We start from the raw sequence: 20898 nt of genomic DNA on the forward strand, positions 1-20898 counted from the left end.
GTAGATTTTTTTTATACTGCTCATTTTTATTAGATATTTTCTTTATTTGCATTTCAAATGTTATCCCCTTTCCTAGTTTCCCCTCTGAAAATCCTCTATCCTCTCCACCTCCCCCTGCTCCCCAACCCACCCACTCCCATTCCTGGTCCTGGCATTCCCCTACACTGGGGCATAGAACCTTCACAGGACCAAGGACCTCTCCTCCCATTGATGACTGGCTAGGCCATCCTTTGCTACAAATATAGCTAGAGCCACAAGTTCTACCATGTGTTTTCTTTGATTGGTGGTATAGTTCCAAGGGGCTCTGAGGGTACTGTAGATTGTTTTAAGCTAGTATCACCTCTACATTTGTAGACTTGAGAGTGAGTTGATTCCATTAACTCTATCAAAAAGCTTCATGTTTGTAGCCAATGTAACTGGCATGTTTTAATTACTCCAGCTGCTCCACTCTGGGAAATGGCTGGCAGTCAACTGTACAGGAGCAGTGAAATATACTTGTAATGAAGGTGAGACAACTAAGAAAAAATAAGACTTCACACAAATAACTTACATGAACACATTTATTGCAAGTAGCTCTAAGGAAAAAGCAAGTCAGATATATATATAAACACTATACAGAGTTGCACGGTCGTCTCCCAAAACTGCAAACCAGATGCTTACAAACAAGAAGGTTTAAGGGTATTTACAAAGGAAGACAAACACAGAGCAACTCAAAGCAGGTCTGTGAAGCAGAAGTAGCAAATGTAATGAACTGTTGGAACTGTAAAGCTCTAGTTGTTTTACTGACCAAGTAACTATGTATGACACCAAACTAATGTAGTGCTCACACACACAAATCGTTCCATCGGTATTTTTCTCAGCAGCATAAACTGACCACTGGAAGGCAAGTGATATGTCGGTACACATATTCCATAGATTCTTCCAGCACAATACTGAATAAATTAATTATATCTGTAAACTAAGAAGTTGTGTTTAAGAGATTGCATATGTGTTATGCAGTACCTGTGACTATTTGTACCTGTGACTAATTGTGTGTCCGGCTGTGTATGAGATTTCCATTCATTTATTCAGCAAGTGTGCTATCTCTGTGCTCTACCTTCTGTACCCTGTCTATTGGCAGCCTTCAAACTGAATGAATACATGAACAAAATAACACAGCATTTTCCCTCAAATCTTTTCTTGCTTCAATTCTGAACGATTATGACAACTTACTTGAATATAAAATGGTAATAGAAGGCCTGAAGAAAGGCTGCCTAAAGAGTACACTGTTACAATGAACAAAAGCCACACACTGCAGTACTGAATTAGGTAAGAACAAGAGAGGAGCCTGAAGGGACTGATGAAAGCAAGTGATACCCTAGCAATGACCAGAAACTGGTTCAGTGACTGGCACTGAAGCCACATCCTCTCCTCAGCACAATTCACGTGGGGGAAAAGGAGCACACACACACCCCACCCCATCCCTTTGCTTAGTAGGCAGGGAGAAACAATAGAAATCAACTCGGTCCTTTGGAAAGTTAGTTTAGCCACATGTACTAGAAGCCTGCTCAACGATAGAAGCACACGTTCAAAGATGTAGGAACCGAGTGGCAAAGAACTTCAGGTAAGTTTCACACTAGTTGAAAGTTGCACGTTAAATGCGAAGCAATTTTTTTTAAACACAGTTACACACAATAGGTACGTCTATAATCACATGTTCACAGGTACACAAAGGTGTACATACACACAAATGTGTGCACACACACACTAGCACTCACACACTTTTGCAGACACTTGCTCAAACACTCACACCCATCTGTGAGATGAGAGTTTTGCCAGTGATGGTACGAGATCCAAGAGCTGGGTGCCACCACATAACAAAGCTCTAAGCAAGCTTCAAGACCTTTGTACCTATCCTGTGTGGTCACAACCTGCTGTTATCATATTCTCAAAGGTCCAGGTTCCAAAAATCTTAATTCAGTTTCCATCAGAAGCAAGCAAAACTGGGGGGGGGGGCTTGCTCTGATTTTTCTTTATTTTAAATTTTGTACATCTTATATTGGCTCCATTGTCCAGAAGGAAACAGGGCCTTATAAGAGGTTCCTTTTGGCTTGAGTTTTAGGCATCAGTTGATTGGTTGATTAATCTTATAGGTATACACCAATTTCTGAAAATGGGTAAGCAATGTCATTATAGGCACCCTGGGCATCCTGGACATGGGAGGGAGAATGGTTACTGTGGGAAAGCCAGAAAGAGGGGGAGGCAGTTTAAAGAGCTGGAAAGAGGAGGCCCCAGAGAGCCAGAAAGGGTCTTGTGAAATGGATACTTGCCTCTTTGCAGGGATAAATGTAGATTTCAAAATAAAATAAAAACAATAGGCTTGGATATGTTCAATTCGATAGCAGAACATCACCAGGTTCTACACATAGAAGTAGACAACCTGCTCCTTGGTTCTGCCTTTAAAATGCTAGAACAACTCTGTCAAGATATCACTTTAGTTGATGGTTAGTGTTGATAGAATGTTGTAGTCTTGTTAATGAGCAAACTCTGAGATAATTTGCCCTTTAGTCTTGTCTTTAAAATACTGAAAATGTCCTGTCAAGATAGAGGTTCAATTCACATTAATTCCTTGATCAAGAAATGTTTTAAGTATGTGAATGTTCAGCAAAAAGATTCTCCAGATCATACCTACCTTCTCATTTACATAGATGTCTCTTTGTCTACCATTGTTTAAAGATATTCTCATTGAAAATCCTCCCAAGTATTATATGCTGGCTATATTTACATATTTTTTATAGAGGAAAGGGGAAGTGTTATGAGACACTAACTTATAGCATCTCATTCCTTTTAAACAGACACATCAGGGAACCTAGGAAGCAAAGCAAACGTACAGTGTGCACATATTTAAGTCAATCAATGGATGCAGGAGGCAGTCCTAAGAATAAACTCCATTAGCATGCTCATTCAGCCGCCACAGTCTGCTCGTTGACTGGTAGAAATCAAGGCTGCTTTCTATTCAGAAGTTTCAGAATTTTCTTTCTTTTAGGCAGATCTGGAGTAGACAAAGATGAAGTTCTGTGTCACTTTTCTTCTAAAATGTGTTTGGTTTTGGTGGCAGTGTAATAACTCTAAAAAAAAAAAGATGACAAGACAAAAGTTATTTTAAAAATTAGTGCAAAGAGCTGTCACCCACTCCTTGTTCATAAACAAAAGAAAACAAAACTTGAAGAGGTAGCTGAGAGACCCACTGAGGATGCTGCCTTGGCATAGACACAGATATTTAATACCAAGGGCTGCCTGTACACAGAAAACAAGCTAAAAGACTGTGGCAAACTTTCTCCAGAGTAGGCTTCAAGTAAAAGATCTTCAATTAACTAGAAGTACCATTTTTCCCCCGATGGATATTTTGATAAATGCAACAGGATTGAGCATCAGAGTTACCACCCCTCCTGACTTATTGTAGTTGTTAGTTACGTTCATTGTAGGGATCTTTCCTTTAAATTAAAAAGCCTAAAAAGAAGTGCACTAACTTAGAAAGTATTAAGTCTTCCTGTGAACACTGCCTTTGTGAAGTATTAGGTTTTGTTAGGATAGAGGGTAGGGGGTGTGCATATTAGCAACTCATTTACTTGTGGCTAAATTGAACTAGGTAGGTATCCTGGAATTTTATTTAAATATTATCTACATTTTTTGACAGAAATGTGATGTTAAAACGGTATATCACAAATTTAGCTTAATATATATATATATATATATATATATCAATGGAATTGTTTCAAATGAGGATTTCTAAGTACTAAGTATCATGTACTATGCACTTCATTTCATGCAACTTTGCAGGAATGTATAAATTAAGCTGCCAAGCTACCCAAGAGACAATGCTTGGAATTAGAACCATTTATTGCTATTGGAGTAATTTTTCTCTGCTTCCAAAATATAATAGCAGTTCTTCCAAAAATTGTATTCATATTTCCATGCCTTCCTATAACACTTGCATCAACACTGGGTGAAGAACGAAAAACCTACTAAGACCCAGCAAATGGCCACGTAGTTTCATGTTTACAAATCTGTTTGTCAATTCCTGTTCATCTAGGTTAGTAGACGGTAACGATGCTTTCCAAACAAGGATAATCCCCAAATAATTTACCTTGCTTTTACAATGCATTATGGGAACCAAAGCCACAGATTTGCTTTTATAATTCTGTTTCTCTTAGGCCCATATTAAAATGAACACATTCCAAAGAACACCAAAAAGAAGCAATTCACAAGGCTGCTGAGAAGAGGAAGAACGCAATTCAGGGTTAAACCTAAACCTGACAAAGTCTACAAAAGGAATATTAAAGAGCTGACAACCACACCATGTGTTCAGTTCCTATTTATTTTTAATAACATCTCACCAACAGAAAAATGAATGGTGATGCTCTCGAGAGTTATCTGACTTGGATCTATTTTTCCATTTGGTCAAATAAATGCACCAAGCAAAGAGCCAAAGTGAATGATGGATATATGAAGGATATAAAAATTCAGGCATGCTATTTAGCTTAGCAGTCACTGGGTTATATGCAGGTTTCATCTCTTCAATAAGAACAGTTCCCTGTATGAGTTGATAAATAGGAAGTACTGTCCCTACAGTGTGAAAATTAACAGGGAATGCTGCTGGTCTTTACAGTGCCACTCATAGTATGTCTTTCTTAGATCTAATGATAAAATATGCTTTTCCCCACAGTGGCAGTGATTTCCCAAAAGAACTTGTCAAAAGAATCTGGAATAAAAACATGTCACTTGTAAAACTCCATGCTTTATTTTTCATCCTAGGTTGGTTTCTCTACTACATCCCAACACACACTTGGACTCTTTCACTCTGCTGCCTAGTTACTGCTGATGTGAAGAATGCAAGTTAGTAGAATTTTAATATGTTCAGTCTTCAATTTACAAAAGACATATAGTCCCAGGCTCATTGTTAGTTGAAACTCAGAATAAATTACCTCATAGAAACACTGCTCTGAAAAATGGTCTACACAAGACTCTATTTAACCTCTTCATTTCCTGAACTAACAGAGGAATTGTTTTATCCAATCATTTCTGTGAGATGCACTGGAAGTTTCAATTGGGAACTCCAGGAAAATAGGTCTTCTAGTCATGATGGATGATAGAAATAATAAGGTCTCCTATAGTCAAAAGGTTAAAATAACATTCCCTAGTCACTCATTCAAGGGCATGGTGGATGCACATGTGAGTGATTTTCAAGATCACCTGTGGGTATTGTCTTGACTGACATTCTACATTTCAAGTCTTCAAGGAGGAAAACAGTAATCAAATTGAGGCAAATTATAGAACTTTCGAGATCTAAAATTAGATCTAGCTAGGGTGATCACAATTTAAGGGGAATAGGATATTCAGCAAATCTTTAAAAGTCTGAAGAGTACCACACATATTGCGGTCAATCTAAGCATGGAAATATCAGCCTGGTTACCTGTGTGCCAACAAATGGTAATGAACCAGGCAACACATCCTCAGAAGTGTACAACAGGAATTCCTACAAGGAAAACTGTTGCTTTTAGCTGAATGCAAACAAGCTGAGGCTGGGGACATCTAGAACAGTAGTTCTACATAGGTCTTATAGGATTTCTAGACGGTCCCCACCTTTTCTGTTAGAGAGAAACCAGGTAAGCTCATTTTTTTTCCTGAAATGAAGGACTCAAGTCTGGTAAAGGGCATCTTAACAGTACAAGTCATAGATACAAGCATTGGTAACTTTTACATTATAAAGAGAGTATATTAGCGTGTAGGGGAAAACAGTGATCACTTTCTCATTTCTATAAATAAATACTTATGCAGCCATTTTCTATTCTAAAAGGAATTCATTTATCAGTCTGAAATAGAGAAAAAATTCTTTAAATCAACGCAAATCAAAACCAGTATATTTGTTAATATTAAAAGCTCCTAAAATTTTCCCAAATCTTAAATGTCAACCCTATGATTCCACATCTGTGTGCGCAATAATCAATGCAGAGTAGCTGGAGAACAGCTTGTGTCTGTAAAGCAAGGATAAAATACTCACAATGTTATCAACAGGTTTACAGTTTGCATTTCAATAGTTGTGCCAAAAAACCCAAGTGGATTGCAGTATCTTCACTTCATTGTTCTAAAAATTAATTGCTTGCATTTCCATTTTTCATTCAGGAAATGATCCTCATGGTTTAAGAGGTTGCCAGCCCTCCAATACCACATACTACCAGTTTTAACTTAGCATTTCACAAAATGTATTTCCCAAGACGACCAATAAAATGATATTTGTACATAGTCTTAAAGCCTTTAAAATGGTGCTAAAGAAAATGAATTTAATTTAAAACAAGATTTAATGTCCCACATAGGATCTGATTCTCAAGACTTCTGAAAACTACCTGCCTGAAGACCCAAAGCACCTCCATATGTGCACGGACACACACACACACACACACACACACACACCAGCATACATGTCTATAGCACCTTTTTCCCCCTGTTTTATTTTATCCTGTTATGCTCACTGTGGTAGTTTAGATTGAAATATGAGATTTATACAGAAAGAAAAATTAAATTAAAAGGCTTGTAATAGCTGACAAATGCCACTATTAGCAAAGACACAGAAATCTAAATTCAGTTAAGGAAATGACTATTAGTTGGAATTTACTGACTACACCCTCAATTCACATTCTTTCCTTTCCAATGCTTCCATTTGATATAAATACTCATCACATACACACACACACACACACACACACACATATACACATATACATGCTCACACAATTTGTGTTTGGGAAGTAAGAACAGCTAACTCTTCTCTAAGTACAATTTAAAACATTAAGTTCCAGTTGAGGTCAGTAATGAAGATCACCTGAGCCCTGACTGATGGTCAACTTAGAACGCTCTGAGAGAGTTCTAACAAAATTTGCTACCATCAAATTAATGTGTACTAGTGCTTGTGCTCCCAAAGCTTTCCTATATAATAACTTTCATTAATATAAATATGGCAAACTAAAACTTGCTTGAAGGTTAGTGTCGTGTGCCAGATGGAGCAGGAGACTGGAAAACAGCTCTGAGTTACATTTTCAGTTCTGCCACTTACCTTCATGAACACAGGAAAATTCTTAACTCCAGCGTCACTTTCAGTACTTACCAGCAGTAAAATAATGAATGTGAAAGCACTTTGAAAAATATAAGGCAATCAATCTGTAACTGGAAAGCATTCCCTCGATCAACAAGTTGACAATTGAAAAACAATCCATTTACATTCACACACAGTAATCCTTACATTTTTCCTGCAAGGGCCAGCCATATCTGTTCAAATATAAAGGGGTTTTTGTTTGTTTGTTTGTTTGTTTGTTGTTCGTACTTCATAAACCTGAGATTGTACCCCAAGATAAATGCCTGCCAATGACTCGGAAGAATTTTGGTTCATGTTTGGCGATTAGAGACAGGGAAAGAAAGCTAAAGACCCTAGTTGAGTATTTATGAACGTATAATAGTCTGGTGTGCTTAATTAAAGACCTGGCACTGGTTTCAAAGAGATGTTTTGCTCCTAGCTGACATTTTTATCCTGGAAGCATCAGTCTTAAAATAGAACAAATGCAAATGAATAATGATTGCCAACAACTTTAGCTAACTTTAACTGGGTGAGGTCCTTTTTAATTGTTTAAGTCAAATACTTTATTACTCCAAAGAATTATCTAGATTTGGTGGGGATGGATGATGAATGCTGCATAAAATAAGTAAACCATCAATTATAGCTGGAAATTGTCTGCTATCTGGAGATTATATTCTAGTTATTTACATTAAATAAGTCTAGTACAGTAAAAATGATTTGCCTTCAGCACCTATAATTTATAGCACTGGGACTTGGCAGCAGGACAACGGCAAAATGCTTGGGCTTCCCATGTTGTGATAATAGGAACTAAATTGTCAGAGGCTAATTACTAGTTTTAGCCTTTTAATACTATCATAATATAACTAATTTGAATGACCAATCATTTCATATAATCTACAGCTGCTCATTTCATGCTCCTATGTCTTGAATTAAAATACCAGGGAAATTTACATCCAAAATCACTTCAACCTATCAATTTTATATCAGGTAAAGCATTAAAAGAAGCAAAAAGGCACACAACGGTTTAGGAATAGATGAAATCATATGGGAAATGACACTCTTCTAAATGCTAATGTGTTCAAAGGCTTGATCATGAAGGAATTGCTTTAAAAATATTTCATGTATCAAAAGAATACATACTCAAGTTATACTCTGGGTGTATCTAATTGGTTTAAGCAAGCAACTACAAAATACATGAAGCTTGACTATAGACAAATAAGGCTATATATTCATCATTTTTATACTTCACAATAGAAGTGGTCTTAATGAATTATAATCTCACTTACATCATAAATAGATCTCAATATAAAGATCCCAACTGTGAATAATCATGTGGGACATTTTCAATGAAAGAAAAGACACAAAAAGTGACACAGAATTTTAACTTAGTTTTGGATTTTAAATGTAGTAGTTAACAGTCACAACCAGAATACTAATCCTAACTACATAATAATACACACACAATACTGCTCTATGCTAGTTCTAAACACATTCCGTAGATGGAAATTAACTTATTGAGCTTTGTGACTCCTAACATTGTGCCTTTGAGCCTTGTTTACAACACTGTTTCCTAATATGCTGTATTCAATTTTTAAATCCTAGGTAAGAAAATAAAGAGAGAACAGAAGTAACTGGCTGTCCATCTATAGATTTAGAGAAAAACATGATCAGATTCATTTGACCTGTTTTGAACATTTCACAGACAACACTTTATCAATCCACATTAAAATGCTACCTAAAGTCATTTTCTGCAATAGGTTTTTATAATACCATACCTCCTCCTGTGCCCTTCCATATGATATATTGTAGTAAACTACATGTCAAATATCTCTTTAGCATCAAGAAATTTGCTAGTTTTCAGAAAAACTAAATCATTAGTTTAAATGCTTGAATTTTCACTTCAGTATTAAACCATCGACCAAAAACACTTTTGATTTATAAAGTGATTTCATGCTCCAAAATGCTTCCATTCACTTATCTCAATGTAAGCTCCTGCCTGTCTGTAAGTTACAACCTCAGTGGTATAGAACCACAATAAAGGTGGGAATTTCCTCAATAAACAATACAGTCAGCGCATATTAAATCTCCAGTATAGCTACAAGGTCACTAATCAGTAACTTTTATAAATATAATGGGCATTGAATCTCAATAATCCTCAGAAGTCAGAGTTCATCTGAATATTTGAAGAACAGTATGATTTCACTATTTTTATTTGTGTGTGTGTGTGTGTGTGTGTGTGTGTGTACAAAGACCAGAATATTGGAAAGTGTAGGCATCATTTCAAAAAAAATAATCACAGGGTCACAAGCAGCTACTCTTTTGATGTGGAATTTGATGTCAGAGTTGTACACAGTACCTTGAGCAGTTAGACTTCCGCATAAGATCTGACTATATTCTTGGAAATTGAATTATGACTTTTAAATATATATACCTATGATAGTAGTGCTCTGTGTGTGTCCCCCACCCGTGTGTATGTGTTTGGGGGGTTGGTGGGTGGGTGTCTGTGTTGGGGGGGAGCTCACAATTAAAAGGACTTTTGAATGAAGTCCTTCAGCAAGCCAAATCGGCCTTTTGTTGTTTTAATGATCACTCCTTTGTAGTGTCTGTGCTGCGATGTGAGGTTTTGTATGGCAAGTTTTCTATAGCAAGGAGAGAAAGAGGAGGTAGGGGGCTACACCTGCGCTAAATGGGGAGCTTGTAAGGGGATGGTTGTGATCAACCCCAGCTTGTTCTGCTTGATCAAGCACAGTGGGCAAAGATCCAATCACAAAAGCATTCCAGAGAGCAAGCAAAGCAAAACTCTTCAGCAAACTGACTAGTGGACTGAAAACTGCTGGGGACCAACCCCTCACAGGGAAAGCGCGCTGTTCTAAAGAGAGAAGGCAGGGCAGACCACAAGGGTATCATCAGCAAACATTACTTGAGACTCTGTCCAGACAGAGTTGGGCAATTCTGTTCACAGATTCACTAAGCTTTGTTCTTACAACTCCTTCTCTTCCTTCAGAAAATTAGGCCTTGAAAGTCTCCCACTGCTCCAGGGTTAGCCACCCTGGGTGGGAGCTAGGGGGTCCGTCTTCTTCCACCAGCCCTTTCATCTTGCTTTTTTCCATTTTCCAGAAGACACACCAATGAAATGTTTTATATGCCCTTTAAACCCTTGAAACAATATTCATATCCATAATCAAGATACCACTCCACCCTCTCCAGAGAGGTGGAGGAGGGGAGGTTAAAAAAAAAAAAGAAGAAACTGAAGCACAGCAAAAGTAACTTGTCTTTCCCTACCAATGACAAAAAAGGAACACTCATGGTTTCTTTCAATTCTGTGTAAAAACAAAATCAGATCAGCACAGAAACACTTTCCAGAGCAAAGAGTATCTCTTAATCATCTGGGATTTTATGCATCCACTCCCGATTCAGCTGACAACCAAGTGTTAACCTTTTAGACAAACCACAGCAAACTAGCCAAACAGTGACTACCTTTTAGAAAGTAAATCTGTCAATAGTTGGCTTGTTAACTGCTGAACTCTCTGTGTTCTCTTTCAACCACGGCACTTCGGTTGAGCACACATAGAACACACATAGAGCACACATAGTAGCTTTTAGTTGTAGGCTGGAAAGTGAGGCCATAGAACTCAGTATGTGGAGAAGCCAGGGAAGGGGAAGTACTTCTGAAAGCATCCTCCCGCTGGGGTTGCTATGGATCTTTACTTTGAACCACTCTTAAGAAGTTACTGCAATGTTTAACAATTGGCTCTGTCAGATAAATATATGGGTTATGTAAAAGCTAATGTTTTCGCAAAGGCCAAAATATACATCATGTGAAAAATTAAAAACAGCATTCTACTCTCCCCAATAACACTAGGAAATGAACTAGCAGGTCACTTATGCTAACAGCATACCAACTAACGCATCAACTCACTTATTAATCGATTTCCGATAACTAAAGGAATTTTCATTATAAATTCACCAACCTCATTTCGGAGAGTGGTCACTTCCTGTAGTCTCGTCTGGCAAAGTCCATTCTCACGTAAATGTCGTCGTCATCATCGTCGTCGTCCTCAGAATCCGCTCTCTCTTGGGGTCTCAGCACCCAAATCTGGCGAGGTGGCGGCGGGGGAGCCGCTGCGCCGGCGGCCAGGTCCTCACCTCGGGCCCTGTGGTTAAGGGCTCCAGGATTCCAGCCTGCGGCAAGGTCCTGGAATTCTCTTACAGCCTGGGCACCCGCAACAGGTTGGAACCCGCGAGCGGAGGCGGAGTCAACTCCTGCCGCAGCGCGGAAGCCTGCAAAGACGTCGCCTATGCTGGGGGCCGCTGCGAGCGCAGAGACCACGGCTAAAGCCCGGCTCACTGCCAAGAGAGGCGCCTCAGCTGGAGCAGCAATCACCGCAGAAGCGGCGGGAAAGTCTCTGTCCAAGCTGTCAGTCGGGAAAGCCGAGACCGCGGCTCGAGTGCTGGCAAATAAACTTTGGGAGCGGCTTTGTGGGCGTCTTCTCTCCTGCGCTTCCTCCCGCCGCAGCCTAGCTACAGGTGGCGGTTCAGAGCATCGACCAGGAGAGAGAGAAACGTCCATACAGCACTCAGAAAATGGGTCGACGACATAGATTTGACCTGTTTGAGCATCATAGCAAATGGCACTGTCAGCAAAAGACATGGCTGGTGTCATAGCCGGGTTGAAAATAACTTCAATGTATTCTCCCGCTTCCACAATGCTACCTATAGCACTGCCTGGGAAGGGCCACCTAGTACCGGCCAGAGGGATGGAGTTGGCACCTGGTAGAACTCTTAAAAGATCTGAGAGGCGGATTGTTGGATTTGGGAAGGGCACCCCGAATTCAACATTCAGGTAGCCAGAAAAAGCTGTGGGTGCGGGGTCAGTAACTACGCCCCGCATGTCTGGCAGTCCTTGAGCAGAGGAAGGTAGCACAAGGCGCTCTCTCTTAATAAAGTCAATGTTGATATAGTCACGGGAGCCAGCAGCTTCTCTCCGCTCCTGTGTGGGGTTTAGCGGTTTGGGCTTTACTTGAGTTCCTTTTGCAATAAAAGAAAGGTGGTTAGGTTCCTTAGCCTTGTTCATTGGGGGCACATCATCTGAAGGCTTTGCAGATGACCCTTTATCTTCGGGTTTTGAGAATGACGCCTCAGTTGAAGGCTTTGAAGACACATTTTTGGTGCCCTGGCTAAAGGAGGCTTCTTTGTGTAGACCGCTCCCCAGGAATTTTCCAGGTAACATAGGAACATACTCACTGTGGTCACTCTGTCCCAAAGGTGAACTCTGAAAAGGACTTGGCAGAGAGAAATACGAGCTCCAGCTTTTGGAGGAAGAGCCTCCCTGCGCATTGGGAGGATTTTTAGGAATCGCACCTGCTCCGGGAGCCATAAACATGTAATCACTGTCACTGTCATTGTCCTTTGAGTCATCCCCTTTATTGGTGTCCGGTGCTTTCGGAGCACTTGGCACAGGTGGTGGGGGGCTCACTCTGGGAAACATCATCATGTACCCTCTGGAGTCTTCAAAGGGTGACCTAGAGTGGCGTTTTGTTGAAGCAGAGGAATTTTGAGGAGCCATTGGCATATAATCACTGGAACACGCAAGAGGGGCAGCCACCCCTGGTCTCATTGGCACATACGGGTCATCCTCATCTTCATCGAAAGCTCTGGCTCTGTAAGGCCCCCGGGTAGCACCTCCTGAGGTCTCCATATCTCTTACCTCTTTGGCTTCTTTGCGTTCTTTTGTGCCTCTGTCTGCGCAAAAATAAAGTCGGAATCTTCCTCCAGACTTCCCTTTGCCACCAGTTGCTCCAGCTGCTGGCGGTGGCGGTGGGGGTGGAGGCAGTGTTTGCTGCTGCTTGCTTTGAGTGAATTTACCAAAGTAGGATCTTTTCTTCACAGATTTTCCACGGTCACCATCGTCAGAATTTTTCCCACTTCCTGAGTTCTTGCCACCACCTGAGCCATGACCATCTCCAGGTCTCTGGCCACCGCCTGAGCCATGGCCACCTCCACCTGAGCCATGGCCACCTGCTGTGCCCTGGCCATTTCCTGAACACTGGTTTCCTCCGGCACCCTGGCCTCCTGAGCCCTGGCCACCTCCAGATCCCTGTCTCCCACCTGAGCCCTGGCTACTGGAACCTTGGCCACTTGAGCCCCGTCCACCTCCTGAGCCCCGGCCATTTCCTGAGCCCCAGTTGTTCATAGGTATGCAATCACCTCGGTTTCCTTCCTCACCCTCCTTGTCTTTTTCTTCAGTGTTGCCAGAGCTGGAACCGGAGGCTTCACGGGCTCTGTCGTTGGGGACATCTTCAGGCTGTGGGATCCTTCCCGGGCTAGGTGCTGAGCGTCGGAAAAGGCTGGGTGGTACTGACGCGGCTCTCCTGGACCTGCGGGCTCTGGGCAGGTGCCCTCTTCCTCGCCTAAAGGGAGGCGGAGGCTCTCTGGGTGAGATGAAGCGCCTGGTGAATAGCATCTCTTCCCTCTCACGGATAGCTCTGAGGCGGCAAAACTGCTCCAAGCCGTATCTTCTGAGCCAGCCACCAGGCTCCAGCGGGAGCAAGCCCAGGTGCCTCCTAGTGGACAGCAGGGTTAACAGGTGGGCGCCAATACTGATGCTGTAGCTGCGGCATCGGGCTCTGTATTCATCTGCGCACAAGGCTCTCATCTTCTCCAGAAACAGCTCATGCATATTTTGGGCCACCACGGAGTCATCCACTTGCATCCACAGCTCCCCCGGACCTATGACAGTGGATCTGCCGACTTCCAAGAAGAAGTACTGCTCCGAGTGCCCACAGCGACGAATGCTCAGCAGCTGGACGACCACACTGGCCACTTCGGTATTGAGCCTTACAAACACTACCTCTTCGTCGGTAAGACACAGCCGGAACACGCCGCTCAGCTCTTTTCTGTGCCCCAGCCCCCTGGGTTTCACTACTACCTGCCACACATCTTTGTAGAAGGGTGGCTCCGCCGCCGCTGCGGCCGCCAGGGCTGCCGGCTCTCCGTCCGGCAGTGCGCCTAGCGTGCCGCAGCGGCGGCGCTTGCTCTCGAGGATGAGGCGGCTGAGGAGCAAGTACCAGCTTTCTTGTTCCGACTCGTTCTCGGCCACCATCGCGAAGTATTCGTCCTGGGTAAAAAGGGCAATGAGGTGTCGGTACCTGGCATCGGCGCGCTGGCTCACGGAGAAGCATTGGTACAGGATGATCACGCGCCGTGGTGGGATGAGCGCGGGGACCGCAGCACCGGAGGCGGCCGCCTCTGCTGCAGCCGCCGCGGCGCGGACACTGTGCCGGAACTTCCTGGCATTTCGGTAGTATTCGAGTCGAGCTGGAGCGTCTGCGGTCTCGAGTTTGAGCACGAAGTAACGCCTATGCCCATGCTTCTGCTTCCTCAGGTAGCCGCGTTTGCAGACTTCATCCCCGACGGGGAGGTCCTCCTCTTCGGATTCCGAGTCTGACCGGGAGCCAGTGGCTGTGGAGAGCCACATGGCTCCCGGACAGGACGACCCGGTCCCAATGAGTGCGGTCCGGGTTCCCGAGGAAAGGAGCGGGGTGGTCGCCACTGCTGCTAGAGCTGCGGAGGCTGCTGCTGCTGCTGAGGCTCTCAGTCTCCTAAGCGCTTGGTGGCCAGAGAAGGAGCAACTCGCCATGGTGATGCACCGTGGTTTTAAGGTGAGCGGAGGGGAGGGGGGGCTCGAGAAGGGAGGGCTTTGGGGGGAGAAGAGGCAGTCTCCCCCTGTCTGCCCGCCCCAGACCCCTCCCGCCTAGGCCCGCGTCCCCGCCCACTTCACTGGGCTCAAGGCAGTGGGCAAAACAACACGTGACCGTCGCCTCACGCGGCAGCTCGCACCACAGGCAGCTACCCCAGCGGTGGAGGGGCGCAAGCGGCCACCAGTAAAGGTGTGCGTGGGATGGGGACCTGGAGCCAGGGAAGCAGGGCCATCTTCAAAGCGCCAGAGACCCTTTGGGAGAATCTAAGGGCGTTTGGTTCAAGGCAAAACCGACGGGAGGAGGCGGGGCTCTCTAACCACACCAAGCCTAGTCCTGAGTACCAGAAGGATGGGGTGGAGGGTAGACGTGAGAGGTGGAGGACACAGCGGCCAGCCATCGTGACAAGATGGGTTGCCGCAGCCCCACACCCATTTGGCCGGAGGGGGATAGAGGTGTTGGGAGGGGAGGGGGCAGGCAGAGCACCGGATGGTTTGTTTGTTTATTTAGGAAGCCGGGGGACCAGGTGAAATCGCTGCAAGGCTCTGATTGGTTAGGATACGAGCCAATGGGAGGGTCCAACAAGGGGGTGGCCCTGAATACATTAGTTTAGTGGAAGGGGGAGTTGGGGGATGAGGGGGCGTGGTTGGGGTCCCAGAGAGGGGCTTCTCAATCTGCTTGTCTCTGGATCAGGCTGTAAACAACCCTCGGAAAATAGCTGTTAATGGTGGTGATAAATTCCTGCAAATCCCAGAGCCGCGGTGACCCCTCTGCCAGGAGCCCTTTCTCTTTTTCCCTACAGCTCACATTTTCCCTTCCGATCGCAGTTTGCTCTAGTTCCACCCGCCTCTCACTTTGAGCTGTGCTTCTTAGCAGAAAATGTCAGTTATCTCTGGAAACGCGGCAAGGACCTGGGTCCTCAGACCTGCTACACACCAGGCTGCACACCAGGCTGCACACGCCTCCTCGCCCTCTCCACCCCTGACAAAAGCCAGGGACTCCAAAGACTCGGGAATTACGGCGATGCCTTCAAAATTAACGCTATCTGTACACAGAGTGTATTTCTAGTCCACGAAAACACAGGTTTGCTAGATGTGATGTTTCTATTTGATTGATGACGACTATAAAAGTACAAATTTGGGGGCCTGCGAAGTATACAGCCATGTTGGAAAAAGCCGGACTTGATTCTTTTCTGAAAACCAATATTGAGCTGTCAAGATATTCCCCCCACATCCCAGGGCAGTACTTTGAACTGTACCCTTAAGGAATTAACAAATAGTAACTTTCTTTGTCCTTGAAGGAGACCGAGAAACTTTATGAAAAAGAAAAGCTCTTATCTAGAACAAAGGACTGTATGAATATATACCCTTGAATATATTTTGCATCCTTTACTTCAGGAAGGTCTTTGCTTCATTTCAGTTTACAAATGATATCACAAAAATAATGAATCTACTGCCTCCCTTCTTGGAGAAAGTGCCGGAGTGTAAGGTGTAAGTGCAACCTTCTAAAAACTGTCCTCTTCTCTTCTCTCCTCTCCTCTCCTCTCCTCTCCTCTCCTCTCCTCTCCTCTCCTCTCAGTCTCTGCCTTGTCTCTGGCTCTCTCATCTCAGATAGCGACAGGTTGAGATGTTATTAAAGTATCAAAGAAGCGACTGCATTTGAAAAGAGGGATAGAGGAACGCATAGCATTTCTCTTTCAGAGAGAGAGAGGAATGTCAATTTACCTTTCCTATCGTAGATACTGCAAAGGGGAAATAGTTATAAATCCAACAGCAAAATAGGCAGGGATACATTATAAAAATAGACTCCATCTCCTTTTTTCTTAAGAATTCTCTTTGTTAGCAACAGAAGAACTACATTCAAATAGATGGCACTTTCCTGATGGTCAGGTTTAGAGTGGGGGAAGTGGTTTTATTTGGGCCCCAAAGATTAGGAACAGTCATTAACATGTCTTTTGCCTCCAGCCAGTGTATTCACAGGTGCTAGAAACAACTGTGCTTTTGGAAATGGGCTGGAGGCAGGATGAATAAGGGGCTGAAAGCAGCATGAATGTGAATGAACTGGGGTCTCTACCTACAGGTTTCAACTGCTTCGTTACATATGTACAAGGTTAAATGCACTTAAATTCAAAACGATCATGGATACATTAATTTGAAGTTATAACATTTTACAACTTTATAAATTCACGGTTTTGCTTCTGATAGAATTGTTAAAAAAAAGACAATGCATTTGAAAATACTGTAACTTAACATTTAAAAATATATCAAATACATTAAGGCTCTTGTTAAATAGAATTTGGAAAATAATGAACAAATTCAAGAATCCTTGTGTCTCTACCACCTGTGTATAAACAGTTTCTACATGGAGCAATATAGACTTACATGTAATTTTGATACCTTATTCTTTTCAATCAGCACTATAAGGTAATACTTTCCCATATTTCTATGATACCTATACAGTTGTGGTAAAACAATATATTGTCTGTTCTAAGGTATGTTGCTATAATTAATCATTTACAGTATTGTAAATAACACTCCAATTAATATCTTGAATCTACTTTAAAATGTTTAAATAATTACCTTTGCAGACTGGAGACTAGAATTACTGGAGTAAAATAGCAATATTTCATACATAATTTAAAAAGTATTTTATTACTTTATTCTTCTACTACATTATTTGTTGTTATATATTCTTCATTTTTAAAAAAAATCCTGATATACAAAATGCTATCCCACTGTTATAATTTTAATTTTGTTTGTCAGTAAGGTAAAATGCTTATTTGTGTGTCTACCCACTATGTTTTGCCTTCTATGAAGCATCTTTTTAAATCCTTGGATTTATCTATTGGATTCTTATTGTAATATTGATTTGCTTATATAATAAATATTTTAAAAATTGTCATATTTATTTCAAGTTTTGTTCCTCAGCTGGTGATTTGTTTAAAATCACATTAAACTTGATTCCCTTCCATTCAAAGAGAGTTGTCAGTTTTAGTCACCATGTTTTGTAGTGCAGGCTAACAGAGAGCTAGCTATCAGAACCCCTTCTTATCATCTCTTTAAGAGATCATATATCTGACCTTGTATGCTTTTTTAAAGGAAAAGCCACATTAGTTTTCATGTCAGTTAATTAGTAGAGAGAATCTATGCTACACTTTATATTTCATTCTGAAATAATATGACAGTAGGCTCCGGTGTAGATGGAACCGGCATATTAAAAAAAAAAAGAGTAGAAATAATTTAAACAACCACAGAGCAAGGTTAACTGTGCTGATCACTTTGTGCCCAAGGTATATTATTTGACTATAGCAAAGTGAAATTAGAGCTATAGTGAGATGTTTCATGCAGGGCTTTCTTTTGTATGTTTCTTACAATAGAAGCAGTTCTGAAAGCATGAGTCCTGGTGAGCAGAAAGAATATTTGACTCGAAGAGCATCATTTTCTTCCCATAGGTCAAGAAAAGCTCCCATGTCCTAGAGTTGTTCCAGCACAGAAGCTTTTGGGAGAGACCACCATTACTGAAACGCAGCAGATGCTGCAGCTTGTCCGGCATATATTTAAACTTTCATCTTCCTGGACAACTTAATGATATAGAATAGTTGTTTAGTTTAGGTCAGGTTTCCATAGGCAAAATAAAGCACAGGCTTGGCACAGATATCTCAGTGGTCCAGAGGAAAGGTGTTTAGCCTGAACTTCCACTAATGTTCTCCTCTCCTTTGACTGTATGTTGTATATTAGGGTTTTTTTTCCTTCTTCTTCTTCTTTGACATGTTGCTAAAGAAAGCCAAAGTTGCCTTGCATGTCAATTCATCAATACCTTTAAATTTGGCATCTAAACTGAGTTTGATACACATCTTCTAAAAGTAATAGATAAGATATAATAATATTTACAATAGTTCATATTTCATTAACTAGCTTAGGGAACCACACAAGCAGCTAGTATTTTACATCTAGAAAGCAAAGGAAATGGATAAGCCATTGTGGTATATTTATCCTTCCAGTAAAAAATTTACATTTAATGGGATTTGCTTTTTTAAATGATTTGCTAGTTATCTCGTTATAAAAACGTGATCATTCAACTGACTTGTCACCATAGTAAAAGTTCACTCTTCTCTTATCCACATGATTATCAGCATTCAAATTCTAAGTTGTACTAAAATAAAAGTAGCTGATTAAAATGTGAATTTACTTAGCTGAAAATTTAAACTGTTACATCAAATATGAACAGCTTCAAGAGACATTATTCAAGAGAATAAAGCATAAGAAATTACCAGCATAATAGAGCTATTATTCTTGCCCAATGTACAAATTATCCTGTAATTATTAACTCTCATCTTTGTGAGCTAATGTCCAATTATGTAGATCAAAATGTGGTAGGACTCTTGATGCTCAAAAATGATGCTAGTGATAATGATTAATTTCACTATGTTTGAACATAAATAAAGCCATGCGTGATGAACATGCTTTCTCCACTAAGCAGAGATAAGGGCTCTCGCCTCTCTTTGCAGATGATGGCTCTGCCGCTCAGTGTTTTTTTTCCCTCTCAAAACCTCTACTGAAGAAAACAACAGTGAAAAAGCCTGCCTGCTACACACAGCACAGGCCTGTTTTCTGCTTTTGTTTCCTAGCAGTCTGCGGCTAAAGTAATTAGAGCAAATACGTAGTTTAATTAGGCTCCTAAAGCTGCCCTGTTATCTTAGGAGTCAACTGAAAATTAACTCTGTTCACAATTAGGCATTCCTTTCCACTTCTAAAAGGGAAAAAGTTTTATTTGTAAATTATTTAAGTGCATTAAATGTCAGAACAATGAAATAGGATAAATTTCACATAAATTTAGATGATTTCACACTACATACTTTGTGATCTTGATACAAATAACAAACAGCACCGGTCCCTGCTGTTATAATGTGTCACAAAACATGAATTCATAATTCTCCATTTGTCTTCAGAAGTTCTATTTCTTCAGCAAATACGATCGCCTATTGGCGAATGTGTTTTTTTCTTTAAGATTCATGATTAAATGGATGGATTCTAAGTTTCATTTTCATTTTGATAAACATGTTGCTTTGTTGTCCAGGCTGCTGTTAAATTCCTGGTCTCGAGTTGTCCTCCTGTTCAGCCTTCTAAGTGACTGAAACTACATTTGGGAACCCAGTGTGAGCAGTTCAAATTTGCTAAGCAAATATCACAGACCTGAATTTTCTTTTAAATATTAAGGGAAATATATGAAGAGAATATGCATTAGGTTTAATGTGGATTGCTCTTTCTCACAGGATCCTGTATCTACTAGGATTTTCCCTTCCATTCTCTCTTCAATCCAACTATGACCATCTCCTAATCTTCTTAAGCATTGGATATTGATAATGTTAAGGATTTAGTTGATATCCATAGATATAGTCTAATCATTATTAATGACAGTATTAAATGACAGAAATACCTTTCTGCCACTCAGTAAGTATATGTTCTCTCAAAATGTTTCCCTCCTTACCCACCTAATTGACCTGGTACTCCAGCCCTTCCTTGTTCTCTTCCATCTCTCCATTATCCAGCATCTGCAAGGGTGACTATTAGCACTATTACTTCTGACACTATAGGGCACTTGAAAGCCTCCTGAACTCAAAATTTGACAGCATAAATTCTGGTAGGTTGACTAACGTTTTGCAGCTTGACAGGTGGTCAAAATGACCTCACCTGATTGTACACTAAGCCTTGAAATTGAAGCATTGGTGTGGACCATCAACTTTTTGAAGACTAAAACTATGTCATTGTTGAGTAGATCTATGTATCTCTACTATCTAAAGAATGACTGACAACATGATTTCTTTAGGGATGGTAAGAAACCAATGAGTACGGAAAGGGTGGGGTAAAGGTCCAGGAAACAGAAAGAAATGAAGGGAGAAGAGGAGAGGAAGGAAAGAAACGCCACAGATGGTTTAGATGGCCAAGTCATTTTTTAATACTTCCCAGGCTCTCAGTGACTCAAACTTTACTTTCCAATCTCTTCCTCCACAAAGAAATCAACCCCACTTTCTTCTTTCATCTATCTGGAGAAGTGAGCATTTTTTTCACACATATATTTCTTTCCTATATTGAG

The 20898-nt window shown here is 41.4% G+C and overlaps 1 protein-coding gene and 1 long non-coding RNA gene across 3 annotated transcripts; one reads left to right on the forward strand and one right to left on the reverse strand.

Moving 5' to 3' along the window:
• Nucleotides 1-546: 546 nt before the first annotated feature.
• Irs4 (insulin receptor substrate 4) lies at nt 547-14766 on the reverse strand. The gene is made up of 2 exons (NM_010572.2): nt 11080-14766; nt 547-3107 (listed from the first exon to the last, which is right to left on the reverse strand). The coding sequence occupies exon 1, from the start codon at nt 14745-14747 to the stop codon at nt 11097-11099; it is 3651 nt and encodes a 1216-aa protein (NP_034702.2). The 5' UTR covers nt 14748-14766; the 3' UTR covers nt 547-3107; nt 11080-11096.
• Nucleotides 12419-17693, forward strand: Gm15295. 2 transcript variants are annotated; one of them, XR_003953074.1, is made up of 4 exons: nt 12419-12491; nt 12998-13075; nt 13355-14997; nt 15608-17693. It is a non-coding gene; the product is annotated as a predicted gene 15295 (long non-coding RNA). The 2 variants fall into 2 exon arrangements; XR_003953073.1 differs by lacking the exon at nt 12419-12491 and adding an exon at nt 12679-12770.
• Nucleotides 17694-20898: the final 3205 nt, after the last annotated feature.

This window comes from Mus musculus, chromosome X (assembly GCF_000001635.26).
Source record: "Mus musculus strain C57BL/6J chromosome X, GRCm38.p6 C57BL/6J".
In the NCBI taxonomy this organism is placed as follows: Eukaryota; Metazoa; Chordata; class Mammalia; order Rodentia; family Muridae; genus Mus; species Mus musculus.